The sequence below is a fragment of the Eulemur rufifrons genome, chromosome 1 (assembly GCF_041146395.1).
Source record: "Eulemur rufifrons isolate Redbay chromosome 1, OSU_ERuf_1, whole genome shotgun sequence".
Taxonomy (NCBI): domain Eukaryota; kingdom Metazoa; phylum Chordata; class Mammalia; order Primates; family Lemuridae; genus Eulemur; species Eulemur rufifrons.
This window is the reverse complement of record NC_090983.1, coordinates 97,990,369-98,017,617: the sequence shown is the minus strand read 5'-3', so window position 1 is coordinate 98,017,617 and position 27,249 is coordinate 97,990,369. Positions and strand designations below refer to the sequence as shown.

Below are 27,249 nucleotides of genomic sequence, written 5' to 3'. Positions count from 1 at the left end.
GACAAAGGAGTCGCTCTTAGATTCAGACAGTGTTTGACTTGCACAGACGGCAAAGGAAAGAACAGTCACACACTGCGGCTGCCCATGGTCCCTGTCCCACATGCCAAAAAGGACGAGACCTAAACAAAAAGAGACAGATGACCACAGCGTGAACTGCAAGATTCCCCTCGATGAGGACCCAATTCTAGATTGTAGCTAAGGCATTTTATATGACGTGCTCTGTTCTGAGAGGAGCGGGTAGGCGCCCCAGGCCTCATTAGAATCTGGGAGGTGATGAGAAACCTGATGGCCTCCCTGGGGGCCTGGGGGAGGAGAGAGGGACAGACAGGGCCTCAGAGCAGCTCCTCCCAGGCCTCCACCCTCTCAAGGTCTAGGGGGGCTCCCGCCAGGGCTCTCAGGGCAGCTGTGGTGCGAGCCTTTGGCTGTGTGGCCTCTCTGGACACATGCAAGGTGGCTGGACAACATGGCAGAGTTGCTCCCACACGGGGCTTACCATAATTTTTAACTATGACGGATTGTGGAGTAATTTCTAATTCTTTATATTCTTAGCATATACTCCTTTGCAAACATTTACTAATAATGGGTGGATAAATTGCTAGAAAAGAATTATTCAGTTGAAGAGCATTTGTTTCTGCATTTGAATGGCATTACCTTTTCTTTGCTATTGTATTAATTACAGTACATCTACAACGTATGAAGTAGTTCTGGTTCTTTTATGTCCATGCCAATATGATTTATTATAGAATGCTGGTCTTGGCAATCTAAATTAAAAATAGTGCAGCATGAATTGACATTCTTTTTTTATTAGTGAAGTTGAACAAACTTTCATATAGATGAGAGCCATTTGTATTTTTTATATATTCATATTCTTTACCTATTTTTCTATTGGATTATGTGGTTTTTTAAAAAAAATTATAAGAACTTTAATAAAATTATGATTTTTTTGAAATAGTTCTTTCGAGTTATTTGGTGGATGTTGATGTCATTATATATATATATTTTTTGTGTGGAAGGTCATGTGGTTTATAAAAAATTTTATACCAACATAATTTTTCATATTTTTTTCTAGTTTTCTGGAATTAATGCCACACTTAGAAGACCTTCCAGTACTCTTAGCTTATAAAAATATCTCATTTTTTTTTCTTTTTTTGTTATATCTTTTCTTCCCACCTAATTTTTAAAAAGCTTCCATAAAACTTATTTCTGAAGACAGGTGAATATATACGCATTTTTAAATGTTTGGGGATTTTAGTTTAATGTACTTTCTTGGTTTAGTTTTTTTTTTTTTTTCTAACTAAGAATTTTTATTAAAATATATTTCGTAAAATATCTTTCCAGTATCTATGAAGTGATAATGTGTAACTCAGATATTTTTAAAAACATGTTTTTATCAGTTTGGGTGCTTATAAAATGGCTATGTAAAACCGGGTCACTGAGCACTCTTAATGGGAAAGACTTCATGGATTATAAGGATGTCAGAGAAGGGCTAAGGTCCTAAAAATATCTCTTTTCTAAAGCACTTCTGCTCCAGGCTGGGAGTAAAGTGAACTGTTACAGTCTTTCTACGGCATTTGGAGAAGTCAGATAGGTTAAGTGATGTGAACTGGGAAGACATTCCAATGAGAAGTAAAGAATCTACATTCTTTCTGCTTCTTATTTTTTTGACAGCACATTCTATGAGCCCTTGTCTGTGTTTGCCTTCTGGGCTGGAAGGGAAGCTGATACCTACATACATTATAGTGTAGCAAATCTCATACTAGTTGTTTCATAGAATGTTATCATGTCATTAGATTAATACCCTTAGGGTAGTCTAAGATGAGGAATGAAAGCTACCACCTTTTCTTGCCAAATATTACCATAGCATGGTAAATTTGAAAAGGAACGTAGATTCGCATGATATAATTAGCCCCGATATAAAATTCCATAGGGTGCAGCAGTGCATGGGAGAGCAGCACATACTCTGACCATGGTTCACCGGAACACAAGGACATGAACTCAGTCGTCCTTCCGGCGGGTGGTGTTCAGGTCTCATATGTGCTCATTGGGCCCATGGCAGAAAGCAAATCAGCAACCTAAATTCTGATCAATACACAACACTGGGGTAAAACAGACCTCAGAGGTAGGTAACTTGTTCAGCTCTGTTCCTTCCAACAGGAGTGCAAGTTTGCTTCTGGGTTACTGACATGAGGAGCTTTCATTTCCCAGGCTTATGCAAGTAGTGGTAAGGTGGTGATTAGAACACGGGCCTCCTGCCCCAGTGCTCTCTCCTCTCCACACAGCCTTCGGGGTGAGTCTTCAGAGGCTGGGGGCCTCTCTTGGCACATAACTCCTGTCTTCCAGTGCAGCCCAGGTCCAACACTGTTGTTACAATCCGTCTTCTTTTATGATCATTGGATCGAGCTGTCTGTGCAATCAGGAAAAGGCTTGAGTTCCCTGAAGCAGAAGTTGCTTCAGAAGAACATTTCAAGGTGTTTCTTTCTTATGGAGCATTTGTTATAAAGCACCAAGACATTCATGCTTGCCCTGAAGAAATCAGTTCCAACCTTGTAAATTGAATGACATCATTGGATTTCGTTTCCTAAATGCTGACCACCTTTGCTACAATGTCACTCAGCTGTGATCTCACACGGATTCCATGCACAAGACACCACAGGCAGGCAGACCTAGGCTTGCAAATAGATGTTAAATCTGGCAACAGTGTGAATTTTAGAACCATCTCCTAGGACATTAGAAGGAAAGTATGTAGGTGCAATGACTAGATTTAAAGATGATTTTATGGGTTTTTCTTATTGTTGTCTTCAAGTTCATAAATGATTTCTCTTTACTTTGAGATAATTCCAATAGTTTGTGTGTTCTTTGTCAATCAATTAAATAAGTTGACAAAGGAGAGGGACTGATATTCAGATTTTCAGTTTTTGACAACTTAAAAACATGTACCTGTTATCTTGTATTCTGAGTCAAAGAGTGACAAATCCTTTTTTGGAGTTAATGAATGGCATATTTTATCCACAGTATACTAAACTGAGGTTAAGATCAAAGGATCTTTCTTACTTTCATGACGGTGATTGAAAAAAAAAAAGAGTCAGCTCCTGATTTTCCAATTATTCATCTCCACTTCCACGGTTCTATTATCTGTCCCGCAAGTGATCGAAACTGTCTCCTAACAGGCTGTCCAGGCTGGGACACGGACACACATGCCCAGACACACGTGTGTGTGTGTGTGTGTGTGTGTATGTGTGTGTGTGTGTGTGTATAGACACAGGATTATTTTACTGATATAAACAATGTGTAGAACACAGTTTATGAATAATAATAAAATATACAATAATCTTTACTGTAAATTCCATATAACCAGTTGATTCTTATAGAATGCTTTCGTTGATGTTTTTGCTGAGCCTCGTTTATCTGTAGGCACACACAGTCTCTGTCAGATATTCTTGTTTTTTATGTCTTTATTTCTTTTACAACCTTTAAAAATGTAAAAAATGTAAAAACTTATTCTTAACTTACAAGCTGTAAGAAAACAGGCTTCAAGCCAGGCATGTAGTTTGCTGACCCTTGGTCTAGACAATCCACAAAACAATAAATCAAACCCTGATTTTCAGTGTTTGTCAATCTCTGTAGTGTAAATACTCTCACTAGGGCGGCTGCCAAGCTACAGAGCGATGTCACTGAACCCGGAGTTGCAAGAGCTGTGCTCAGCCGCCCAGTGGAGAACTCCCACTGCCCAGACACGGGAGTTATAACAAACCTCAAGAGCACATGCAGACAAACGATGCGTAGATAAGCATGTAGATATCATAAAGTAAAATAATTAGGAATCAATGAATTTATTAACTATTAAATTACTTTATTTAACTGCAAGTTTATGTAAGTTAATTTTTAGTAATGGCTGTGTTTACCAGCCACGTCATAAAACTTTGGAAAATCTAGCATTTGGCCCTCATGAATGGATACAAGCTGACGCCAACACACACCACGGGCCTATTTATTTACACGCTCTAACTACCTGGAACTGTGTGGACGTGCCGTGCGCTGTGCCCTGGCCTGCCCTTCTGACCTCCTGCATCACGCTAGCCCTGCTCTTCCTTCCAGACATAGCAGCGATGTCTGTGCCATTTTTCTAGGTTGAGTCAAGTGCCCTCTGCTCTGTATAAATATATAGTTATAATTATACGTAATTATAATATGAACGTTATATAAATATATAATGTTTCTGCCATTTTTCTAGGTTGAGCCAAGTGCCTTTTCCCCATATAAATATATGATTATAATTACATATAATTATAATATATACATTATATAAGACTATAATTGTATAAATATAAACTTTCTATGAAATATATTCTGAGCCCTCCATGCCCAGGGCTTCGCAACACTGTAGCTTTTACCTTCTTGTTCTGCAGTGGTTTGTTTCAGACTGCAAACTTCTCCAACTCTGAGGGACTCTTCCTTAGTCATCTTTTCATGTTTACTGCCCAGAACAGAACCTGGTATACCGTAAGGGCACAATATACACTTCTTGAACTGAATGCTAGCAGAGATGGCTAACTCTTGGCTGCCAGTTTGCAGGGCTTGGTGCAACCTTCTTTGTATTGCAGAACTGGTTCATTTCCCTGCATCTCTCCTGCAAGACAGCAGGGGAGAAACAGCTCTCCATGTGTATTAGTCAAACGTCTGCATCAAAATGGATGTTAAAGACTAGTGCCTATAGTGCAGGTATTATATGCCATAGATTTTGTTTATAATTTCTATATCTTCCATTAACTCAGATGATCAAAGTCACTTTTTAAAAAGGGAATGACTGCATGTAACCAAGAGACTAGACAGTGACATAGGGAAGCTACAAGAAGGAAAAAAATACAAGTGAGGAGACCTGCTGATTTTCAAATGCACACGGTTAGCTTATACATCCTGGGCTCCCTGCACTGCCCCCTAGGCATCCCCCCGCCCCCTCACTGCTCAGATTCTCTCTGGATGACCCCTTCGTATGCTGTCTGGCATCTGTGGAGCGAACATGAGTCTCAGGGTAAGGGACTCAGTGCCCCACATCTTCTGCAATTGCTGTGCTCACTGTTTTTCTCCCTGCTCTTGAGCAAGAGCCCAGGGCTGTGCGGGGAGAATCAACCCACCTCATAGTCAATGTCCAGGGCATCCGCCTCACCCCTGGTCCGGAAGTGCTGTGTGTGCTTGTCCACAGTGAAGTTCACCTGCTTGCCGACCCGCTCCATGAGGACCGAGTGCCAGTGCTGATCGTCCAAGAGGCTGCCCAAGGTGGCCGAGGGTGGGCCACTGCCCAGCCGAGCCTTGCTGTCATCTGTGAAAAGGGGAGGGAGGCGGGATGGTGTCTGGAGTACTAGAATGTTCTGCAAGAGAGGCCAGCTCTCTCTATCCTGAAGGTAAAGAAGGAGGGTGTCGTCTCTGCAGACCAAGAACCTTGCTGGGCTTGTGAGGGAACAGCAGGCCTTCCACAGAGATTCCAGGATCAAATTCTAGTCCCCTTGGTACACACACCCCCTGACAACATGAAGCGGCCTGATCTCAGGACTCGAACTATTAAATAATAAAAGGAGCTATAGCCTAATGACTGCATGATTAAGACTGAAAATAGGGATTTTCGCTTTTATAAATCACACACATTCTCTGAGTTTGCACGGCTCTTACATGGGGAAGGCAGGTCCTGAGCTGTGCTTGGGAGGAGGGTAAGGCTGGGACAGGGGCTGGGGAGACAGTGGGCGCTTTGAGTTTGGTAAGTCTGTGGGCAAAGGCAAAGACGAGGAAAGAGCCACTCTAGCTGCCATTGTTGAGTACCTACTGTATGCCTAGCACTTAAGTAGGAATTTATAACCCCCATCTTTAATCCTCTAAGGGAGAATAATTCTCTATGGTTTACAAATAAGCAAGCTGAGACTCAAGGAGGTTAGGACACATAAAAAGTGTCCTGGTGGTGCACAGCACTTAGTGCGGGCACCTGTGCTCCGGTGCAGTCAGGATTCGAACCCCGGTCTGCTTGCTCCCTTGTCCTCTGGCCGCAGCTACTGATTGGGGGACGAGGCACAGTGTGGACGGTTCAGCTCAAGTTGAGCTTAGGAGACTCCCTGGGAGGATGTGAGCGATTCAGGTGGAAACTCATTTATTCATTTAAAACCACTTGGCGCCCCAACCATCTCCCCCGCTTCCGATTTTCTGGAAGTCCCTGACTGTACCTTTCTACCAGAAAGAGGACAGCTTTTTTCTTCCCCTGTGGAACTTGCCTCAATCTTGACAAAACAAACAGTTATTACTTATGCATAAATTTTCAATTTCTAAAATATTTTATGTATCGAGTCCCTTAGTAACTAAAGCTAAATGTCTCTCTCCTCTCCCCGGGGACGTGCTTGTCCCGCAGCCTGTTCCGCAGCGAGACGTGCGGGCGCAGGCGCTGCCTCCTCCTCTGCAGCTGCGACTCTCTCCTGACTCTGGCCCCAGCCACGGTTCCCCTCACTGCGTTGCTCTTCGCTGCTTCCTTCCTATATGGCTGGGGTGGGGGCTTCGGATTTGTTATAATTAGAAAGAGACAGCTGGTGAATTAATAGCTGACTTTATTTTGTCGGTTTATTCATTGTTTGCTCCATGACTTTTTAGTTCTCAACCATTTGTTGGATTATGCTAATGAATTAATGGATTTTTTTTTTTATTTCTCCCTCCCTCCTTTCTTTCTTTCCTTCCTTCCATAAAAAGGCATTATAATCTTCCTGCACTGATCACAGTGAGAGGTGATGGATAAACGAGACACAGAGTTTAAAGGTATTCTGCCCTCTCTAACGGGGAGAAGCTCAACAAATGAATCCGTAAGAAGTGTTCTGATGGTGCACGGCCCGTAGTGTGGGGACCGTGGAAACGCAGGGTGGGGAGTGTGAGGCTTCTTGACACAGCGGGCACAGGCTGAGACCGGACCAGAAGGAGAGCACGGGTACAGCAGGAGGAGCACGTGCCAGGCTCGTGGGGGAACCTCAGTGCGGAGCACGAGGGGCTTGGGACCTGGCTCCCATCACCCAGGGCCTTGTGCACAAGGATACACAGTTCATTTCGTCTTTAAGGAAACTTAGCCTGCCTTATAAACTATTGACTCTAAGTAATAAGTCAGATCAGTTTAATATTGGAGTTTTCACTTTGAAATTGATGTGCATCTCACTTTTTTCCCTTAAAAAGAGAAAGGCAAAAAAATGAACAATGATTTATTAATAAGTCCAAGATATTAAATATTTGAAAATTCAAGTCACCACATACATGAAAAGAAAGAAAAACTGGAGAAAGGAATCATGCCCTTTTCCCCACTTATTTGTTCTGCGTGCTGTTCTTTAATAGAGCCAATAATAATATCGAGTAAAATAAAATGTTTTAATATGTTTCTCCATTAAGATTCCTGCTTCAGAATATGAACTTAATTATGGTAAGGCCAAATTGATTATATTTTTTATTTAACTTTTTGGATGCATTACCAAATCCTCCTTCCCTCCCTCCCTCCATCTGGTCACCTTCTGTTACTCACAGGTAAACACTGTTGTTAAGGTCTTGCTTGTGCTTCCCGAAAAAAATTAGGCATATGCAATCCAGGAAAGGTACTTCTTTATTTCCTCTCATTTAATTTTTTATCCTAATGGTAAAATGCAATGCATATTTCTTTTCAACATTCCATTTTTACTTAATCTACCCTGGAAATCTTCTTTTATCAAAATATAAAAAAGTTTTCCCATCCTTTTTACAGCTGCAGAGTATTCCATGGCCTGATATACATATTTTATTTAACCAGGTTACTACTGATACAATTTAGATTTTTCTGTATAACTTAGATATTTGGAACTGCTGAAATACTCTGTCTATAGATGGCATCTTGCGTGGGTGCAGCGTATCTGTAGCCTGCACTCTTAGGTGAGGAATTGGTAGTCAAAGGCTGTCATGTTTGCAATTTTGACAGACACTGCCAAGTAGCCAAATAGCCTTTAAATATACGTATTTAAACTTCTGCTAGCAATTCACAAGAGGGCCTTTTATTGCAGCCTTGCCAACAAAATATGGTCTCGCTTTCAATTTTGCCTGTCTGATAGGTTAAAAAAATGTATTTCTGAGTAATTTTAATATGCATTTCTTTTAATTATGAATGAGGTTGAAAATCTTTTCATTTTCATTTCCTTTTCTGAGAACTGTCTTCTCTTATTTCTTGATTTTTTTTTCTATCAGTTTTTTTTTTACCAATTTATATTTAGCTCATTCCCTGTAATATGAATTTTGGCAATAACTTTTTGCCATTCTTTTTTTTTTTAATACGGCTTTCCTATTTTATTGGTTTGTTTGTTGGATTTGTTAATTATTGTGTTGATAAATTTACTTTTTTCTTTTATGGCTTCTGGATTTGTATTATAGTCTAAAATGTTCTCCTCTTTCTAAGATCATTGAATAATTTGCTCAAGTTTTTTTCTTCTTCATTTCATTGGGAATTTATTCTGGTGTATGGTAGGAGACACAGTTCTACCTTTACTTTATATTTTGAGATGACTCTCCAGTTGTCTCAAGTCTACTATTTTAAAACCTTTGGGTGATTTTATTTAAGGAAATAGGGTGTGTAACTTTCAAACATAAGGGGAAACACTACCAAATTGGATGAGGCGCTTTGTTAAATTGATTAAATCAAAGTTTTCTCAACACATAGTTCAGGATCTTCAAATGCTGAACCTTCCAGTAGTAAGTTTTCAAGTTGGTTGTTGTCCAACATAACCTGCCACCATCAGCACCACCATCTCAGTGGCACCGGACACTGGGCAGTAGGAAGCAGAGCCAGCGGTGGGGGCCCTGTCCACACTCTCCCCAAGCTCTAGCGTCAGCCCTTCCTCTCTTGGGTCCTGACTTTGGCTCACAAAGTTTGCCACTGTGGTCCCAACAATTCTACTCCTCACAATTTTGAGACTTTAGGGGAGCAAAAATACATCTTCTTAAATAAATAGTGACTACTTCTGCATATAATGAAACCATAAACTTAATTAACACACTTATCATTTTATGCAAATAGCTCATGAAATTTTCATGAATACTGAAAGCAATTTGTTGACCTTTCCTCAAAAATTGATTAACATTGCTCTTTGTTTACATTGCTCATTTACTTACTCAGTATTTTTATTGCCTGAAGATAATGCAGAATTAAATCTACCAGTCTTTTGGAAAAACATTTGTCAATAAGTATTGAGGAACTTAATGTTCATAACATTTTACCTGTTAACCCACTATCTGGAAATCTATTCTAAGGAAAACTGAAATGTGGTAAAAAAAAATTTTTTTTAATGGCTAGTGATTTAAAAATAATCCAATAATTTGTAAAGAGAAAAAAAAAACTTGAATATATTTAGATAGAGTCACCAGATGGAATATTATACAGCCATCAAAATGGTATTCATAAAATACTTACGTCATTTCAGAAGTGTACTCAGTAGTGAGTGCCCTTTTTGATAAAATAAAAAGTAACATTTAATAAATAAAATATTCTATAATTTATACCACACTAATTTAAAATACATAAAAATGGAAATGTATAAATACAGATGGAACACAACTCTGCAAAAGGCACACATAAGCAGTATGTGTGGAAAAAACTCAAAAATACATTCACCACAACCTTAATTTTTAATTTTTTTCCCCTGCATTTTGTTTTGTTTTCTTTTTTTCTTTCTTTTTCTTTTTTTATTTTTTAAGAGAAGGTCTCACTCTGTCACCAAAGCTAGAGTGCAGTGGCCCCATCATGGCTTGCTGCAACCTTGAACTTCTGGGCTCAAGTGGTCTTCCTGTCTCAGCCTCCTGGAGTGCTGGGATTACAGGCATGCACCACCACACCCAAGGGCGCCTGTGTTTTAGGCTGAGCATAACTATATCTGATAATGGGAAAAATAAATAAACTTCATTGAAAACATAATCCTCATTCTGCGTAGCATGTTCATTGAAAACTATATATCAGTGATGTGTAAAGTGTTGAATAGCTTCTGAATCACAAGTTACTTTTTAATTAACCAAAAAAGGGCAGCCATAAATGCATTTCATCTCCCCTCTCCATAGTGATTCTATGCTGACACTCAGATATCTTGTATTAAAGCAAGGTGAGTAAATCTTGGTTTGGTTAAACAATTGAGGAGACAGAATCTCTGCTATTCATTAAGAAGAATGGTTAGAATTGTATCTATGAAGAAAAAAAGATGGTAGTTCTAGGGAATGTTCCATCTTACCTAAAAATCTCCATTATTAGAAATTACAATAAAAACTTAATTTTTAAGCAATTATCAGACTCTTCATCTTGGAATATCTATTTCAAGTTTTATCTCAGTGGCACTTAAGGTTTGATTACTAGTTTCTAATTTGTTAAGGTAAGATAAAACTTGAACAATTATGAAAAACAAAGAAAATTAATAAAACTATGTAGAAGTTAACTTTCAAGCCAGGAACATTTAAGGAAAGTAGTTATTTTTAATTAAATAAAATCTTGTTTTCATGTGGTTTGAGGGATAGTTAAAATGAAAAAAAATAAGTACTACCCAAGGCCCTAAAGAATATAATATTTTTAATAGAAATCTTGACGTGTTTTGCAAAACATTTCTAACTTTATCTTTTTTATCCTCCTACCCCTAACCTCAACATGCTGTGAATAAAGATGCCAATTCCTTCACTCTTACTTAGAACCCATTCTTTCTGGTAAAGGCCAGGCATACTGCAGAGTTTTCACCTAGGTGCTTTGTTTGATTAAATCTTCTTTCTTGCACTTATCTTAACAGTTCAAACATGGATGCCACTTTAAGTTGCACAATCTGTGAATTTCAGATAGCCTGAGAAAAAAGGGATGGAAACTCTCTTGTTTAAGACTGTAATTCACCAAAGAAAGCATCTTGGAAGGGGTTTGATTTACCGTTGATAGGTGGCTACTCATGGGAAGTTCCCGATGCCTGCCTCCATCCGACCTGCAGAATCGACCTTCCCCCTTTACTTTGTCAGATCATCAATACTGGCACTCACTTGTATTTATTAAGCTTATCACACAGGGTAAATACTTTACATACATTGTATCAATTATTCCTGAACACAACTCTGCAAGAAATTCAGTCTCCAAGGAGCCACATGACTTATGCAAGGACTCAAGAATTAGGGTTATCACTCAGCTCTATTTGGCTGCAAAGCTAACATTCTCTCTACCACTCCTACTGGACAAAATGATACTTCCATGGTCCCTCATTCCTCATGTTCTTACTAACTGCGTTCCACCATTGACCCACACATGCTATGTAGCTTAGTGGGAGTGGAGGGTCTCAGAAAAGAATTTGATGGGTTGGGAAGGAGAAAGCTGTGGAAAAGGAAAATGGGGCAACACTAACAGGGGGACATGGTGTGGAATGAGAGGGCAAATTCCTCCTCCTCCGTAGGCCAGCCAGTGTCATCAAGGACCCCTGCCACCCTTGCTCAGCCATATACAGAGCTAATGAATGGCCTCCTCAGTACTCGAGGGAGACCCCCTGAAGAAAATAAGAAGCTGACAGGAAGCAGTGTGTCCCAGTGACTTAGCCCTCATCTCTGACACAATGATACACATGTCTTTAGTTATTAAAAAATTTCTAAATTTTATTGACTGAAAATACTCTGTAGATTTAGGAGTTGTTGCTCAACTCTGGTCCCCACCTTGTGTCCTTCTTCTGTGACTTTTTATACTGCTATCTGAATACATTTATGTTACATGATTTTGATGATGCACAGTTATTTTGTTTCTAATCAATATCACAAAGCTAGAAGGCAGGTAGAAATAATTATGTTATTAGGCTGGGAGCTCCTTGAGAATAGAGACTGCTAAATCCCACTTTTAACCGCCTGTGTCAAGCTTAATGCCTGAATTAATGTACTTTTTCAGCCTATTCTTGTGGCAAGAATGATAGAATGTATGAAAAACGTGGTGCACCTTATCCTGTTGACACTTTGTCTGAAATGTCTGCCTCCCTGCCCTCTTCATAATCAAATCTCCTTTTAACCCAGCGTTAGTCCCCGACTCCTCTGTCCCATCCTGAGCCCTCCATTATCACAATTTACGACACAAATATTGACCGCTTGATACTGAAATGCATATTAAAATTACTCATAGATACATTTTAACCTATCTAACAGGCAAAATTTTAAAGCTAGGCCTTATTTTGTTGGCAAGCCTGTAGCAAATGGGACTCTTGAGAATTGCTAGCAGGCATTCGAATTGGTACGACCTTCACAGAGGAAAACCTGTCAGTGTCTGTCAAATTGCAAACATGCCAACGATATGAAGGTTTATAGCATTTCAGTGATTAATGTCAGCACATTAGGGTAGAATTCGAGAAGGTCCTAATCTCAGGTCTACAGCTAGGCAGCTATGTGACCTTGAGCAGCTGACGGGGCGTTACTGACCACTAGTTCCTTCATCTGCAAATGGGTTTGGATACAGATGGCAGGACTGTCCTGTGATTTAAATGGGATATATGTTTAAAATGTTTAAGGAAAGCCTAAGTGTGAGCTCTCAAAAAAATGACAACTTGAAAAAAAGTCTTCCATAGTATTTAGTACAATTCTAGAAACATGATGAACATTTCATAAGCATGTGTGAATTGGCTTATTAGAATGCCTGAATTTCAAAAGAGCTAAAGTAAATGTTCATTTGATTCTTTGGAGAATGTGAGGAACTTTCACCAATATCTCAATGAGTGGATCGTGTAATACGGCCCTTCAGCATCTGAACCCTGCACTTGGCCCCCAAAGGGCACCGTGCTCTGCACGTGTTCATTCCATTCCAGGAGTCTCACCCCACTACAGCTGTACGTACTGGGCATTGCACAAACATTCTGCGCAGTTCAAAGGCGCTGGACTCACGTGAGGATGAGTGACCTGCATGTACTATTGATGTTCTCTTTAGTTCTTACAGCGGTTCCCCACTCATGTAATATCTTCACCCTTTGATTCTCCACCTGCAGGTTTGGGTTCGGGCTGTTGCAATTCTACAGAAGGCAGACTACCATGGGCAATTTGAATCAGATGTGAAAAAAGTGGGAAGAGGGAACATTTCTAATCCCCTTATAGGTTGAAAGAAGAAATCTCTTTCCCATTTAATAGTTCTGGAAAAATCAATGTTCTACCCTGAAAAACAAGTAGGCAAAGAAGAGCCACCTAGTAAAATTTCACCATAAAACTGATTCTGCCCAAATCAGACACAGTAAGGGTAACCAGATAATGTAAATCAGAGACTTGACAAAGAGTGTCACTTAAAAAGAACGTGCACTATATGTCTCCAAGCACCTTTCTCAGCAGCTGGCCACAGTGGCGAACTTCTTCACTCTTAGCCTGAATTTCTGAATTGCAGAGTTACTGATTAGATAATGAACATACATTGCACACTGGAAACACTACTAGAATGTCCACCTCAGCTGGGGAGGGAAAAACTAAAACTCCCTCCTTCATTGGACCAGCACCATTCTTTAGCCCGTTAACTAGAATTCTCTCTCTCTCCCTCTCCCTCTCAGTGCTCCCTGCCTTCTGCACTTGGCTTACCCTTCTTTCAAAGGTGCCTTTGATCACATAGAGGAGGCGAAGCCCCTTTCCTTCCTCCCTGGATTAGGGAGTTGCTTACAACCAATGAACTCAGGGCTGCCTGTTGCGAACCAGACCCTGATGGATACCAAGCCACAGAAGGAAGCCCGTGTCCTAAATGTGCAGGAGGCAGGAGGACATTCTGTACTGAATTCACTGGCATTTGGTAAGTCTGGGGCTCGCCCTGGAACAGCCAGGGCACTTAAAGTAAACAGAATTTCCCTTAAAAATAAAAACATGGGAATGCCCGGAAAGTTATTTTTGTCTCCTAACACATACCATCCCCTTCTCCCCTCCAAAAACAAACAAACAACAACAAAAACAAACAAAAAAAAAAAACAAAAAAACCCAGAGCAAATAAAATGTTTCTCTTTCATTTTTCCTCTGAAACCTAACTTTCATAAATATACCTAATAGAATAGATTGCGAGAAAGTCCTCTTATGATACATATGTGTATTAAAACTTGTTAAAGTTACTTTAGGGTCTGAATTACTAAAATGAGTAAATAGGTAGATAGATAAATAAATACATAACAATAAGCTTGTGGCTCTCTCTGTATACCAACATTATCTTGTGTCAAAAAACGCTAAACATTTCACAATATGTCATTTTTCTGCCTCCACCCGGATAAGAAAAATATGTCACTTAGATTGTGCTCCAGTGACTTCCACCTGATGCACTGGAAGTGTCAGGAACTGTGACCTGCTACATAAGGGAGTTCCCCATTGTCCAACATGAAAAGGGAAGAGACAAAACCCAACCCTACCCAAGTTGAGGTACAGGGCCAGCCTCCCCTTCTGGAGCTCCAGGGTTATGTGGTCTCCTCGTTGACCTTCTCCATGGAACAGGACCCCGTCCCCTTGCATGCTCTTGAACTTCAGGGAGATCACATCTTTGAGAGTGCTCATCAGCTTCTGATTGAACCTATACAGGAGGGAGCTTCGGCCGTCAAAGTCAGCGACGTCAGATTCTGGGCACAGAGAGACGGGTGGTGGGAGAGAATCAGTGCATATCCTCATGATTGCTGTTCCCTTTCCCATCCTAGCTGTTGTCTAATTCACAGAAATGTTCTTGAGATCTGAAAGGTCTGGTCTCAACAGAATGCATATAGACCCGACCCAACCTGATTAGACTCAGGGGAATTATTCATTTACGAGCAACCACCACACACTGAGTCAAAGTGAACTGATCATCAGCTTAGAAGTAAGGACTCTCATTAGTGATATGTCAGCTTTTGCTGCAGGGAGCAGTGTAAGAATATCCCAACTACCTGTGTCAGGTTTGCTGTGCCAGATGCCTGGTTTATGATAATTTCTCATGATTTATCCTCCTTATTAATTGGCTTCTGACAGTTCGAACCACTTGATCTCCTCATCCCAGGCTCAAGGTTACAGACGAAAAACAGATATCATTAGTTTTTCCAACTCTGATTGAATAGTACTGTCTTCCTAGAACTCAGTGTTGAGAAGGATTCTAAGACTTCTTCCAGGTTCAGTAGAAAAGGGTTGGTATTTGAACAGAGAAGGCAAATTGTTGCATCCCTGTAATCCTGCTTTATCCCATGCTGATGATATAGATCATTTTAGTGTTTTTATACAAAATATCCATTAATTATTATTAAAGCCAAAAAAAAAAAAAAAAAGAGAAGGCCAAGGAATCATGATTTAGCTAAACTTACATAGTTGACGTATATAAACATGTCTAACAGATGTATGTCAGAGTCTGCCAGGAGGGACTCTATTTGGAAGGTGTTATCATAGGTTATTTTCACATTCTTTTCCTATTTTTATGTAAAAAAGTTTTAGAGTGAGCTTTTATTACTTTTATAATAGGAAAAATGTAAAGCTATTTAATTATAACTTGAAACAGATTCATTATAAACCATCTCGTGTGGGTGGCATGGTGGTGAATGGGTCTATGTAGGGGGTGGAATTATTCATATTTGAAACCCAGTACCCAGGAAAACTCAATTTTTCATTATTTACTAAGCAATTAAAATCCTCAGTTTGAGAATACACAATGATAAATTTTTTGACCAAGGATCTAGAAACATTCTTTGTAAGTCTGAAATTCTGAAAAAGGAAAATAAAATCATATTTTTCTATAGTTTTAAAACACAAAATCTCAATTTGTTCCTAGGAAATAAAGTAGTTATAACCAAAAGATCATTGATGACTGCCTAGACCACAAAATGAAACTGTTCGGATACATAGAGATTTTCACAAGTGCCCACCTTCGTCAGAACCTCCTCACCCCACTGCATCGGTGAGCCTACACCTACTGTCTAAACTGGAATTCCACCCAAACCAAAGGCAGACTATAGACCACAGCTTCAACCGTGGAGTAATAAGGATTGTGGGACAGATAAGGTCATGGATTTCCAGCTGTTACAGCCACAGCTTGCTAGTAGGTCACCTTGGGCAACTTTTCCTCTCTATGACTTGATTTCCTCATCTGTAAAATCAGGATAATTATATCCATTGGAGAAGACTGCTGTGAAAATTAAATGTAAAGTGACAGTGTACTTGTAAAGTGACAGCGCATCAAAGCAATGCCATCATGCATGGCCCGTTATTTGTGTTATATCAATGATAAGTAGGAGGAGTCTTAGTAGTGATCGGGATAACCAGAGGGCCTTGAGCTCCTAACCCGGCTGGTGCTCCATGTCCTCACCCAAAGGATTCCTTATCAGAGTCTGAGTCAATAGTTCACTGCTCAGGGATTGCCAAGGTGGCCCCAAGTTCCCTGTTCTGCTGTATTTCAGCTTCTCACACGTAATGCTGTCTTCTGATTGCTTCCAGTCTGCCACGGTGCCAGCTTCTGTGGCAGAACTGGGTCTGAGGTGTTTAGTGCCCAGCAGTGAGTAGAATGACCACACAGCGTCCCTCAGAACATCTAAAGGCGACTCAGGGAATAATGCCCACACCAAGGAGAATGACCCAGTTCAAAGGGGGCAGATTCAGAGAGGGTTTCTCGGAAGAAGTAAGCAGCACGCTGGTCTTGAACAATACGAAGAAGTTACCTAAGGGAAGAGAGGGACCCAGTGTCACCAGGAGGGGGACAAGAAGCAGGAGAATGTGCGGTGCGTCGCAGGAATGCAGGAGGCCAGTGCGGTGGAGCAGAGGATGGGCAGGAAGATCTTTGGATCCCCGTGTGGTTATTTCCTACAGGCCAAGACACACAACATGATCTGTGTCTTTTGAACAATAACTCAGTTCCATGTGTACTCATGAAGCACTTGCCCCACGCCCCATAGGCAGACATGGTGTTTGACCTCTGGCTTCCCCAGGCCCTGGGCACACCCTTCAGTTTTTGCCCCTCACATGCCATGTCAGAGTCACCATCCACGAGCTGTGTGTATTACATCCATGCAGACCACCACGGCCCGCAGCCTCCCAAGTGTCACTGGTGTCCAGCGCAGAGTCTGAATCAGGCCGGCAGTGGCCCGTGTGTGGCTGAGTGAAACAATACGGAGGAAATTTGCCTTTTGTTCCCTGGGAGTGACATTAAACGAAGGGGAGAAGCCTGCTTTGCAGAGTAGCTCTGCTCCTGGCCCAGTGTCTGACTGGGAGCACATTCATGTCAAAACTGTGGGCCTTACTTTCTTTCCTTGGAAAATGGTGCAAAATAACGTACCATTTTACATTTACAACTGATTGTAAAAATGCAATAAGGAAGTTTGTGTAAAAAATTATATAAATATAAATGTTCACTATGTTGTTCCTATATCCCACATCCCTCTTCATTTTCCCATCCCTTAGCATGGCGTCCTTGGCCACCAGGTCCACTCGGGAAGGCGTGAGGTCTTCATTCAATTCCTGAGTTCCAAACCTTTCCAGTCTCCCGTCCACTGCACCACCACCCCACCTCCCCACCCATCCCAGCTGTTACGATACATGTCCATCTCTCTAATGTCTGGCTAGTCTGCTGACTTAACTGATGACATAAATGTTGATGACATAGGTTACCTCTAAGAAAACACATCTCTGTGTTGTCATGGAAACCTAAAGGAAACTGGGCCAATCAGGAGACTAAGAACAACAACAAAAAATACTGTTGGAGACCAGCAGACCTGGATTTCAATTTTTGCTTTACTACTTACTGGGGGGCTTGAAGCAACTTTCTTGATTACTCTGAGCTTTTGTTCTCCCATCTGTACAACGGGGCTCGTAGAAAACTACCCTCAAAGTCACTGTGAAAATTACATAAGCTCACACCTGGAAACGCAGAGGCACCCAGTAAAAGTCCCTCCCCTCATTCCACATTAATCCAAAGGAACGACTCCATGGAGAAGATTTCAAAGATGGTACAGTGATAGTAATCAAGAACACGGCATGAAGAAATTCAGTTTGGGTTTGGGATTGAGTAGCCGTCACCTCACACTGAGCACGCATGCGCTTGAGCCATCGTCACCATTGCCTGCCTTCCATAACCTGAAAATAGCCTCAGAACTGACTGTCTGTATTTGACCTCCACCTGATACATTCTCTGATTTTCATAAAGCATAAGAAGCATTGTATCTCACCAGGGCTAAGGCCCTTCAGTGAACTTCCTCTGAGCTAAGAATTAAATCTAATCTCCAAGACCCCACATGATCTGGCTCTGTCCGCCTCTCTCATCTCTTTGTTTGTTTCCCTTTGCAACCCTCACTGCTCCAGGCCTGCTGTGATGTTAGCGTGTGTGCCCATGCATGTGTGTGTGCCCACGCATGTGTGTGTGTGGGCAGCGACAGACAATGTGTAGGGAGCCCACACCACAGGCCCTGTAACTCTGTTTTTGGTGCATGAACTCATTTGATCATGTCAATTACCCTTTCAAGAAGATACTATTATTATTCCCATTTCACAAACGAGGTCACCATGACATGCAGAGATGAGGAAGTGTGCACTTAATAAGTGCCAGAGCCAGCGGTCGAACCTGCCCCATCTGACCTGAGCACTTTCCCCGGGGCTGCCCTGCCCCCACAATGCCCCGGTGCCCAGAGCATCAGTCAGGCTCCTGGCCCTTTCCCAAGAGGTTCCCCTTGCTGGTCTCCCTTTAAGCTCCCTGCCAGTCCCTCCATGATCCACCCACAGTTGGATGAGAGACTTGTTTTCCGAGTTATCTGCAGTCCAGCTCTCACGTCAGCGCATCCCATGAGGACGAGGACACATTGTTGACCGCATTAAGTCAGAGCCTGGAGCTGGACCCAGAAGGTGATGCTGGCAAGAAACACTTGCAAAATGAGTTAGTGACCTGTCGTGGTACCTAAGCCCAGGCGTGATGCTGCCTGGCTGTCCCCTGACTTCCCGCCACATCCCCTGCCCTGCCCTTCAGAGCCATTCACACTGGGAGGGCTAATTTTTCTGGACACACACACTCAGCCACTTGAGCTGTGCCCCGGCATCACTCACTTGCGCTCATCTGTGCAGAGACAGGACACTGTCCTCAATGAGCACGGGATTAGCCTGGTGGGGGCATGGAGGATTTCCTCCCAACACCACCGACGCCTGAGCAGAGCAACACTTTGCTGATCTAAGAGACCCGGCCAAACGCCCTGGACCTGTGCAATGTTAATTAAGTTGCATATGCAACGCACCAGCCATTTCACAGATGAAGAAACAGGTTTTAAAAAGTTTTTTAAGAAGGATTAAAATTTCCCCAACTGAATACTTAGTACCTTCCCGGACACTAGGGAAATACTTAGCATTCCAGTAGTAATAATGACCCATATTTTTATATGGTTGCTGTTAACAAAAAAAAAAATATTATATATATTTTTTTCCTCATTGGATATTATTGTAACCACTTTGTCCCAATCATCTCATTTGGGTCTTAATTTGCAGCATGGGTCTAGTTATGGACATCAAAATCTTCATTTATGCCTTACAAGAATTTTGATAGATTCTCTTTAAAAATAGTAAAAAGAAAGAAAGAAAGGAAGGAAAAAGATAGTGTGTTCAAAAGTGCATAAAGAGTAGAAAGGGGTTCTTATTGGCAGGTGGAGAAATAGGTGATCACCTCAAATGTAGTTTTAGAGGCACCAAGAAAATAACTAACAAAACTTCCACATTCTCTATCACAACTTCTTTGAGACATTTGTAGAGATTTCTTCCTCTGGATAAAATAATGCATTCCCCGGGTGAAAAGAAATTAATTAGCACATATTATTTAATTTAATGTTCTTAACAGCCCTGCAAAGTCTATATTTTTTCCACGTTTGTAAAACAGGGAATACAAAGTTCAGAAAGATTATGCACCCTGCCCAAAGGCATACAGAAGATAATGAGTTGACACTGAAGCCATATATTTTTCCTCATAAAAAACTCAGGGATTGCTGTAAGGCTTACATGAGATGTAAGGACCTTGTACAGTGAGAACAAAATGTACAGTGAAGAGTGTATGTGTGTGTGAGCGTATGTGTAAGAAATAAGATGCCAATTTAAAGCAAGGATGGTGTTGAATAGGAAGTTTTATTTTCCTTAAAAGTTGATATGAATTTTCCTGGGGTCCCTGTTCTTTTGCACTTGTTCCTTCAATTGCAGACTAAGTCCACTCAGAGCACTGGCTCTTCTTGGGAGGGCCAGGGAAACCACACACATACCTGGGGGTGTTTTTTAAGGGAGACATGCAATGTCCTCTCTGCCCCTGCCATCTTCACAAAGCTCAAACCCTCTATGCTACTTGATTTCTGTGGTCTCACTTTACTCATGCATTCTTGCATTCAATGGAGGTCCCTGCTCTCCAGGACTAAGCTGGAGACATCGAACACACAGTTCCAGACTGTAGGAAGGAGGTGAGCACTGTGTGATGGGGAAGCCCGCAGGGGAGGGGGAAAGGGGGTGGAGTGGACCCTCTTCAGGGTGGGACAGAGGGTCAGGAGAGTGTCCAAGTTGGGGCAATGTTTCTCTGGAGTCCTGAGGGTGAACGGCAGTCAGGCCAGTGCAGTGAAGGAAAGGGCTGTACCAGTAGAGGGAAGGAACCACATGTTCAAAGCAAGAGTGAGAGAGAGCCCGGGGCCCATCTTGGATCTACCAGGAGCCAGTCTTGCCAGAGCCAGGGTCCTAGGAGTGAGCTCTCTGGACCAGCAGCACTGGGGTCACCGGAGCACGTGTTGGAAGTACGGGATTTAGGACTTCGCCACAGACCTACTGAACCAGAAACTCTAGGTGTGGGGTGAGGCAGTCAGAGTGCAATGGAGCCTCTTGCTGATTCCTGTGCTCGGTGCTGTTTGAGAACCGCTAAGCTGAAGCGTGGGATGCCAAGAGCAGGAGGGAGTCAGCATGTTGGCACCAGAATCAGGAGTAAAAATAACATGATATGGGATTCAGTGTGACCCTGAAGTCAATGGAGAAATAACCATTAAAATATTTAAAATAGGGAAAATGCATAGTCAGTTTTGGTTTTTAGAAGGAGCTCTTGGTTTTTAGAAAATTCATCAGATTAGTTGTCAGCCAGCATATTCTAATCTCACTACCCATCCAACACTTTCTTAGCAGAATCGTCCAATTCTGTTCTCTCTTGCCAAGGTACAAAAGCCTAACGTGGTCCTTTGGGGATTTTTTCTGTGCTGATGCATGATGGCCATTCCTTGGAGTTCCTTATTTCATCCACAATGCTGGTGACCCAGAACACAGCTGTTAGATATTTACTTCCTGGAGTGGACAATTTCTCCCTCTTTCTCCAAATTGATTTTTAGGATCTCATTATCACAAACTCAATTCAATTCAATTTGTGGTTTGTTAAGATGAAAATGCATTGGCAGATTTCTCTAGAATATGAAGGATGGGCCAATCATGGCCCCAAGAGTCCCCCAAATAAGGGCAGGTCCTGCAGCTCACGACCTCTGCTTTTAGGGCAGGATAAAGCCAGCACGTGCCCTGCATCCCGGCGGTACTGAGAAATGCCAGCACTGGCCGCCTTCCCACGGGGCCCATAATTGCTGACCTGGCTGTCACAGCTTGTTTTCTGAGAAAGACAGAGTTCTGGAGGCATATTCTGGCATATTTGATGGATGTTGGTAGCTTGTCAACAAACCAGCTAAAAAAAGGGCTTCACTGAATAAAAGATTCCAAGCTCAAATCCCCAAGTGGGCTGAGAAAGGGCTCTCGTGTGGGCCGGTGACAAGGAGTCTGTTTCCTCACAGGCCAGAAAGCCGAAGCTCAAAGATGACAGGAGGAACTATCGATTCACCCTGAGACAATTAGTCCCACTTGGACTCTTTGCTTGTTCACAGTAAACATGATTTTCAATACAATTACATTTTGAAGCTTATGTCATGATACATTACATAAGAAAAATGATTATTATTCAGACCATTCACTTGCTCTGAAGACCCGAGGGCTTTGGCTAGCAATCCACAAACCACCAAGGTTTCCACAGTCAGCTCAAATTTGCACAGATTCCCCCACCAATTCTGTGACTTTGCCAAGCCTTATCAGAAACTCTGATGACCTCAGATGAACTGAAAAATGAGGGAAGTTTCCAAAGCTAACTGTGAAAAAGTTTAAGAATAGCTTTTCTTTCAAAATTTCTAACTTTCCTATATATGACAATACGTGAAAAAAGCAAGATAGGTCTCAGGAAGACAACATGCAAAACGTTCAAAGTATAAGAAAAACCAAAATTCTGGATTTCAACTGTAACCTCACCAGATACACATTTCAGCTCTGAGAGTCAGACTTGCCTTCCTACAACTCCTAGGTTTTTCAGATATTTCAGATGCATACATCTCACTTTGCACACTTAAGATTTGTAGCTCAGCTGGACTGTTCACTAATTATAAATACGACACCAAAATAATGTATTGGAAAACTTCCATAGTAGACATCCTTTCGTTCATTTACTCCTAAGTTCATTGACAGGTATTGGGCATATTCTGTACTCCTTTTGGTCCTTGTACTAAGCTCTGAAATGCAAAGATGACAAAGACATGGGCCATGCCATCCAGGGACTCACACGCAATAATGTCCACATAGCAAATGAATCACTGTGGTCCACAGTAGCGGGCAACAAAGAAATGCGATATTGCCATCCCCACAACTTAGCACCCAGATAAGGACTGTTGGGGGTGGAAAGGAGAGAAATAATAGAAATAACTAAACCAGTTATAGACTGGGATTGTAAGGAGCTGGCTGGGACCAAGTCCCTCCAATGAAAGGTGCAAGGGGGGCAGAAGTGAGAAGTAAGTGGTCACTCCCACTAAGGTGTAGACAGGTTGGCAACAGGTTTCACGAAGGGGATGATGTTTCACGAGTCTTATTCCCAAGTTCACAGAAGGAAAAGGAACGCTCAAGGCAAAGGCTGGTACGGAGCAGCCAACCCTTGTTGTTAAAGTAGCGACTATGATTATGAGACGATGAGCTGCTTCCTGGTTTACCAGGTCGTCAGTGGTCTTCAACCCCATCACAGTTGCTCCCTGGAAGGGCATTCATGGGTGAGAGGCATCTAAATGGCAATGCCAGAATTGGAGAAGAGCGCTGTTATTTACCCTCTACTACTAGTTGGTATGTTTTTCTATAAAAAAGATTTTCTATAAAAAATGGTTTTACGTTTGGGGAAGTTGAACACTCTTTGCTAATGCTTCTCCCTGGGCATGATCTGAGGAACTTAGCGTAGGTGGGCTGTGGGCAGCTAACAGGAAATCACTCCAGCCACCACTTCAACAGGGAGTAAACCTAAGACAAATTGCTGGAGGCGAGGCCTTGACATTTTCGTGAAAACCCACTGATGCACAAAGTGATTGATCTAACTATTAGGTCATTTTCCCTTTTAAAGTTTCCTTTAAAACCATCACCATTAGCATACTGGTCATGGAGAACAGTCAAATCACACACTGGGCGGCGGGGCATTCATTCAGCAGGAATAATTGTTAGCTGTGGATTTTCCTCTTCCTGGCCAGCCTTACCAAAGACCTGGTTTCCTAAAGCTCTGTATTTATGAGCATTCATTTGCCTTTTGTAGCTTCTAAAAATCTGTGAGCTCCTAAAAGGCGGGAATTTATTTTTATATCTCCAAACTCTAGCAGAGAGGGGCCTCTGAGTTCTGTTTGCTGACTGTCGAAGGAGTCTTCAGATCCTCAGTCAGTCAGAAAAGTTATAAAGAAGTCATTGATTTAAGATAAAAGATCACAGTGTTTGTTATGTAACGTGTTGTTATCACACCCACACAGATACACACACACCACTATGTATTTATCTCTTCATCGAAGACATGTTTTAGTCATTCCTATGTGAATTAAAAACAAACAAACAAACAAACAAACAAAAAGAAGAGTAGACAGATCTCATTCATTGACCAACCTAATTTTAAGATACTTCTGGACCTCAGTTTCCTCATCTGCAGAATGAGGGAATTGCAGTGAATCTTGCATCATGTAGGTTTTTGCAGCTCTAAAATGCAATGATTTCCAAAGTGAAAATCAGAGCTCTCATTGGACCTCCAAGCCCCCAGGTCTGACTGCTGCCGTCCTGCCCCCTCCCACAGCCGCAGGGTTGCAACTGCTACCAACTGGGCCTTTTGAAGCTTCCTGTGATAAGGCCATATGGGCCCTAGCACACCAAAGGTGAAATTTACAACTTCATGGCCGCTACCATGTATGACAAATGACCCCCGATGATGAGAACAAAAACAACGAGGGCAGCTGAAGCTACAGTGACAAAGAGATTTATCTGGGGAAGCAGAATATGACTTCAGCTCTGAGGCTGATGAATTTTGGATAATACCACTTGGCAGTAATTAACCAAATAGGAGCAAGTTCTTATGTAGAAAGGAGTCAACCTGAGGTATAAAATGATGGTCGTAATTCCTAATGAGGCTGGGAAGCCTGACAGATCATTACACTTTATCAAAATTTATAATGCTTTTTAAAATTAATTAGCTTCCCATATTTAAAGAAATTCAAATAGAAGCCCTCAGACAAAACTCCAGGTAGCCTAAAGTCTCCAGATGGCCTGATGAAGGTGTTGAAACCCTTCTGGACGTGGTGTGTATAAAAGCTGACCTTCCTTGCAGGTGCAGATCAGATGTGGTCATGAATAAGGAAGAGAAGGAGAAATGGAAGGAAGGGTGGTGAGCAGCCTAAGTATTTGATGAAGGTAATGATGATCACAGCTAAAGCTTTTTGTATGCTTATCATATGCAAAGCACTGTGTCAAGCAATTGCATCCAAGAAGCAAGCAGTATTATTTCCTCCTTTGTCACAGAAAAGGAAACTGGTGTCCACACAGGACCCAAGATTGCCCAAGATTATACAACTCGTAGGTGGTAAACTCAAGTTTCCATCTCTGGTGGTTTGAGTTGACAGCCCGTGTATTTAACATTACTCTATACTGACTTAAAAGTTTACATATTTCATTGAAAATCTTTAAGATCAGCAATAACAGATGTGAAAATGACAGTGCAGACTAAGAATGAAATGTCAGAGTTATATAAGAAGTGAAGCTTGAGACAATAGCTTTAAGTTCTGGCTCCTGATCATAACTACCTACAAACCACCACAACAAAAAGTACTTATATGAGTCCCGGTGACCCTACCCAGAGATTATGGTCTAGTTGAAGTGTAGCCAGAGTAAGTACCTTAAAGAATATATATCAAGATGATTATTATGTAGAATTAGGTCTGAGAACTCAGGAAAGGAATAGAAGAGTGGAGGGGTGTTAGTCCAAGAGCTCCTGGCCCAGACAATAGCTAAACATTTTTTTCCTGAAGCATCTTAGCTACATCTGTTCAGGTATTGTAGATTTCTGACTTTGGTCTTGTGAATAAAAAAATAATTAGGGTAATAGAAGATTAATTAGGATTTATTCTCCCCCAAAAATTTCAGATACCAACACTTGGCAATATTAACAACACCGTGCATCATGGAAAACACAAGAATACAGAAACAACTCTGAAACAGGATCAAATTCTGCCTCAGAAGAAGCCTACTGGTTGTGTGACTTTGGGGGAGTTGTTCTCTCAACAAAGTCAATTACTATTGATTGAATGGGCCTTATTCTGCTCTGAGTACTGGGTATCTGTCCTTGGCTTCATGAAGCTCATAACCTGGTAGGTGAGACGGGTAATTTGCTATGAAATACACATGTAAATAGATATTTTAGGTAGGTCGGTAGGTACATAGGTAGGTAGATAGGTAGATCTGTCCACCTATATTTGGGAATAAATGCTGTGAAAGAAAAGAATGCTATGTTTGAATTAGAAAAACAAGAAAAATACAAAAGTACATTATTTAAATTGGGAATCAATTGACAGCTCTCTGAGAAAAATGATATGAAAGCAGGGGCTGATTAAGAATTGAGCCAAATATAGGTGGGGGGGGACCCAGAGGGAACAACAGTCTGGACCAGGGCCCTGAAATAGCAAGTGCCTGGCGTGGCAAAGCGGGAGGTTGATGGCCCGCAGGTGTGAGTCCAGATGGGGAAGGGCATTGCTGGATGGCTGTAGTAGTAAGAGACCAGACATCAGAGGGCCTGTGCTTCCTGCACAGGGCTGTGCATTTCTCCTAAGTGCAGTCAGAAGTCATTGAAAGGTTTTCAGTAGGCAGTGGCTCAACTCTGTATTTTATGATGATCCTGCTGGCTATAGCAGGGATAATGGACTGAAAGAAGTGAGGAGTGAAAGTGAATTACGGAGTTAAAAATTCAGGTGACAAAAGATGTAATTGAACTGGGCTAGAGACTATAAGGATGAAAATAAATAGACATATTTGTGGCAATTTTTGGAAGTAATACCTATAGAACATGCTGATAGATTTATAATAGAAAGTTAGGGAGAAAGGAGATTTCAAAGACTTCCAGGTCTAGTTGGGGCAATTGGTAGTATTTATAGAGATGGGAAGACCATAGGAAGAAAACACTGTGTGCAGATGGATGGTACAAGGTGATTAAGAGTTTACTCTAATATATGTTAAATTTGAGCTATTTGTGACATAAATTGAGATACCAATCAGGTAAACATACATATATTTTTAAAGCTCAGAAGAAATATTTGGCTTGGGATGAAATTTACTTTACTAAAAGTCACTTCACATTTATAAATTTCAATTTATTTTTCTATAATCTATAGGAATAACAATTCCTACCGTGGAAGATTGCAGTGAGGTTTGGAGTGTGTGTTGCACAATAGTGTGTGTACTAAGTGAGGGTGCCGATGACAATGACAGGATTTCTAACGGCAATTACTAATTTAAAAAATTAGGGAAGATACTGGCTCTCTCCTCCAGAAAGGGTTGCGTTAATCAGAATTCAAGACAGTTCTCTTCATGCCCCACCTCTTCCTCTCTTGTAGTGTCTACAGAAGATGCATTGTCTGTACGGAATTCTCTACTGACATCTTTATTTCAGGTGTGTATCTTTCTATCCCTGACTCGATGATATAGCAGGATCCGTGTCCTTTATTTTCTTGGTTCACCTGGATGAGCATGTTTGGCCAAAGACAAATCAATTTGACAAGAGAGGTGCCATAGGAGAAAAAACTGTAATGGAGGAGTCTTCAATAATTCTTATGGGAAAATACTGTAGCAAGCTGGGCTGCCTGCTCCCCACATATGGGAGATATGTAATAGTCAGAATGAACCTGACATATTCCAAGAAAAGGGTGTAACTTATTCGGAATAACTATCTGTAGGGATGTTCAAATCAATTTCTTGGCTTACTGTAGAATT

The 27,249-nt window shown here is 41.4% G+C and overlaps 1 protein-coding gene across 2 annotated transcripts in view; it reads right to left on the bottom strand.

The window, feature by feature from the left end:
• CNTNAP5 (contactin associated protein family member 5) overlaps positions 1-27,249 on the bottom strand; it is a 770,280-nt gene that overhangs the window by 395,305 nt on the left and 347,726 nt on the right. For both annotated transcript variants that reach the window (XM_069473762.1, XM_069473772.1), the window contains exons 5-6: positions 14,373-14,576; positions 5,133-5,317 (exon numbers count right to left, since the gene is read on the bottom strand). In XM_069473762.1, the coding sequence (XP_069329863.1) occupies positions 5,133-5,317; positions 14,373-14,576 (389 nt within the window). The remainder of the gene's footprint in view (positions 1-5,132; positions 5,318-14,372; positions 14,577-27,249) is intronic.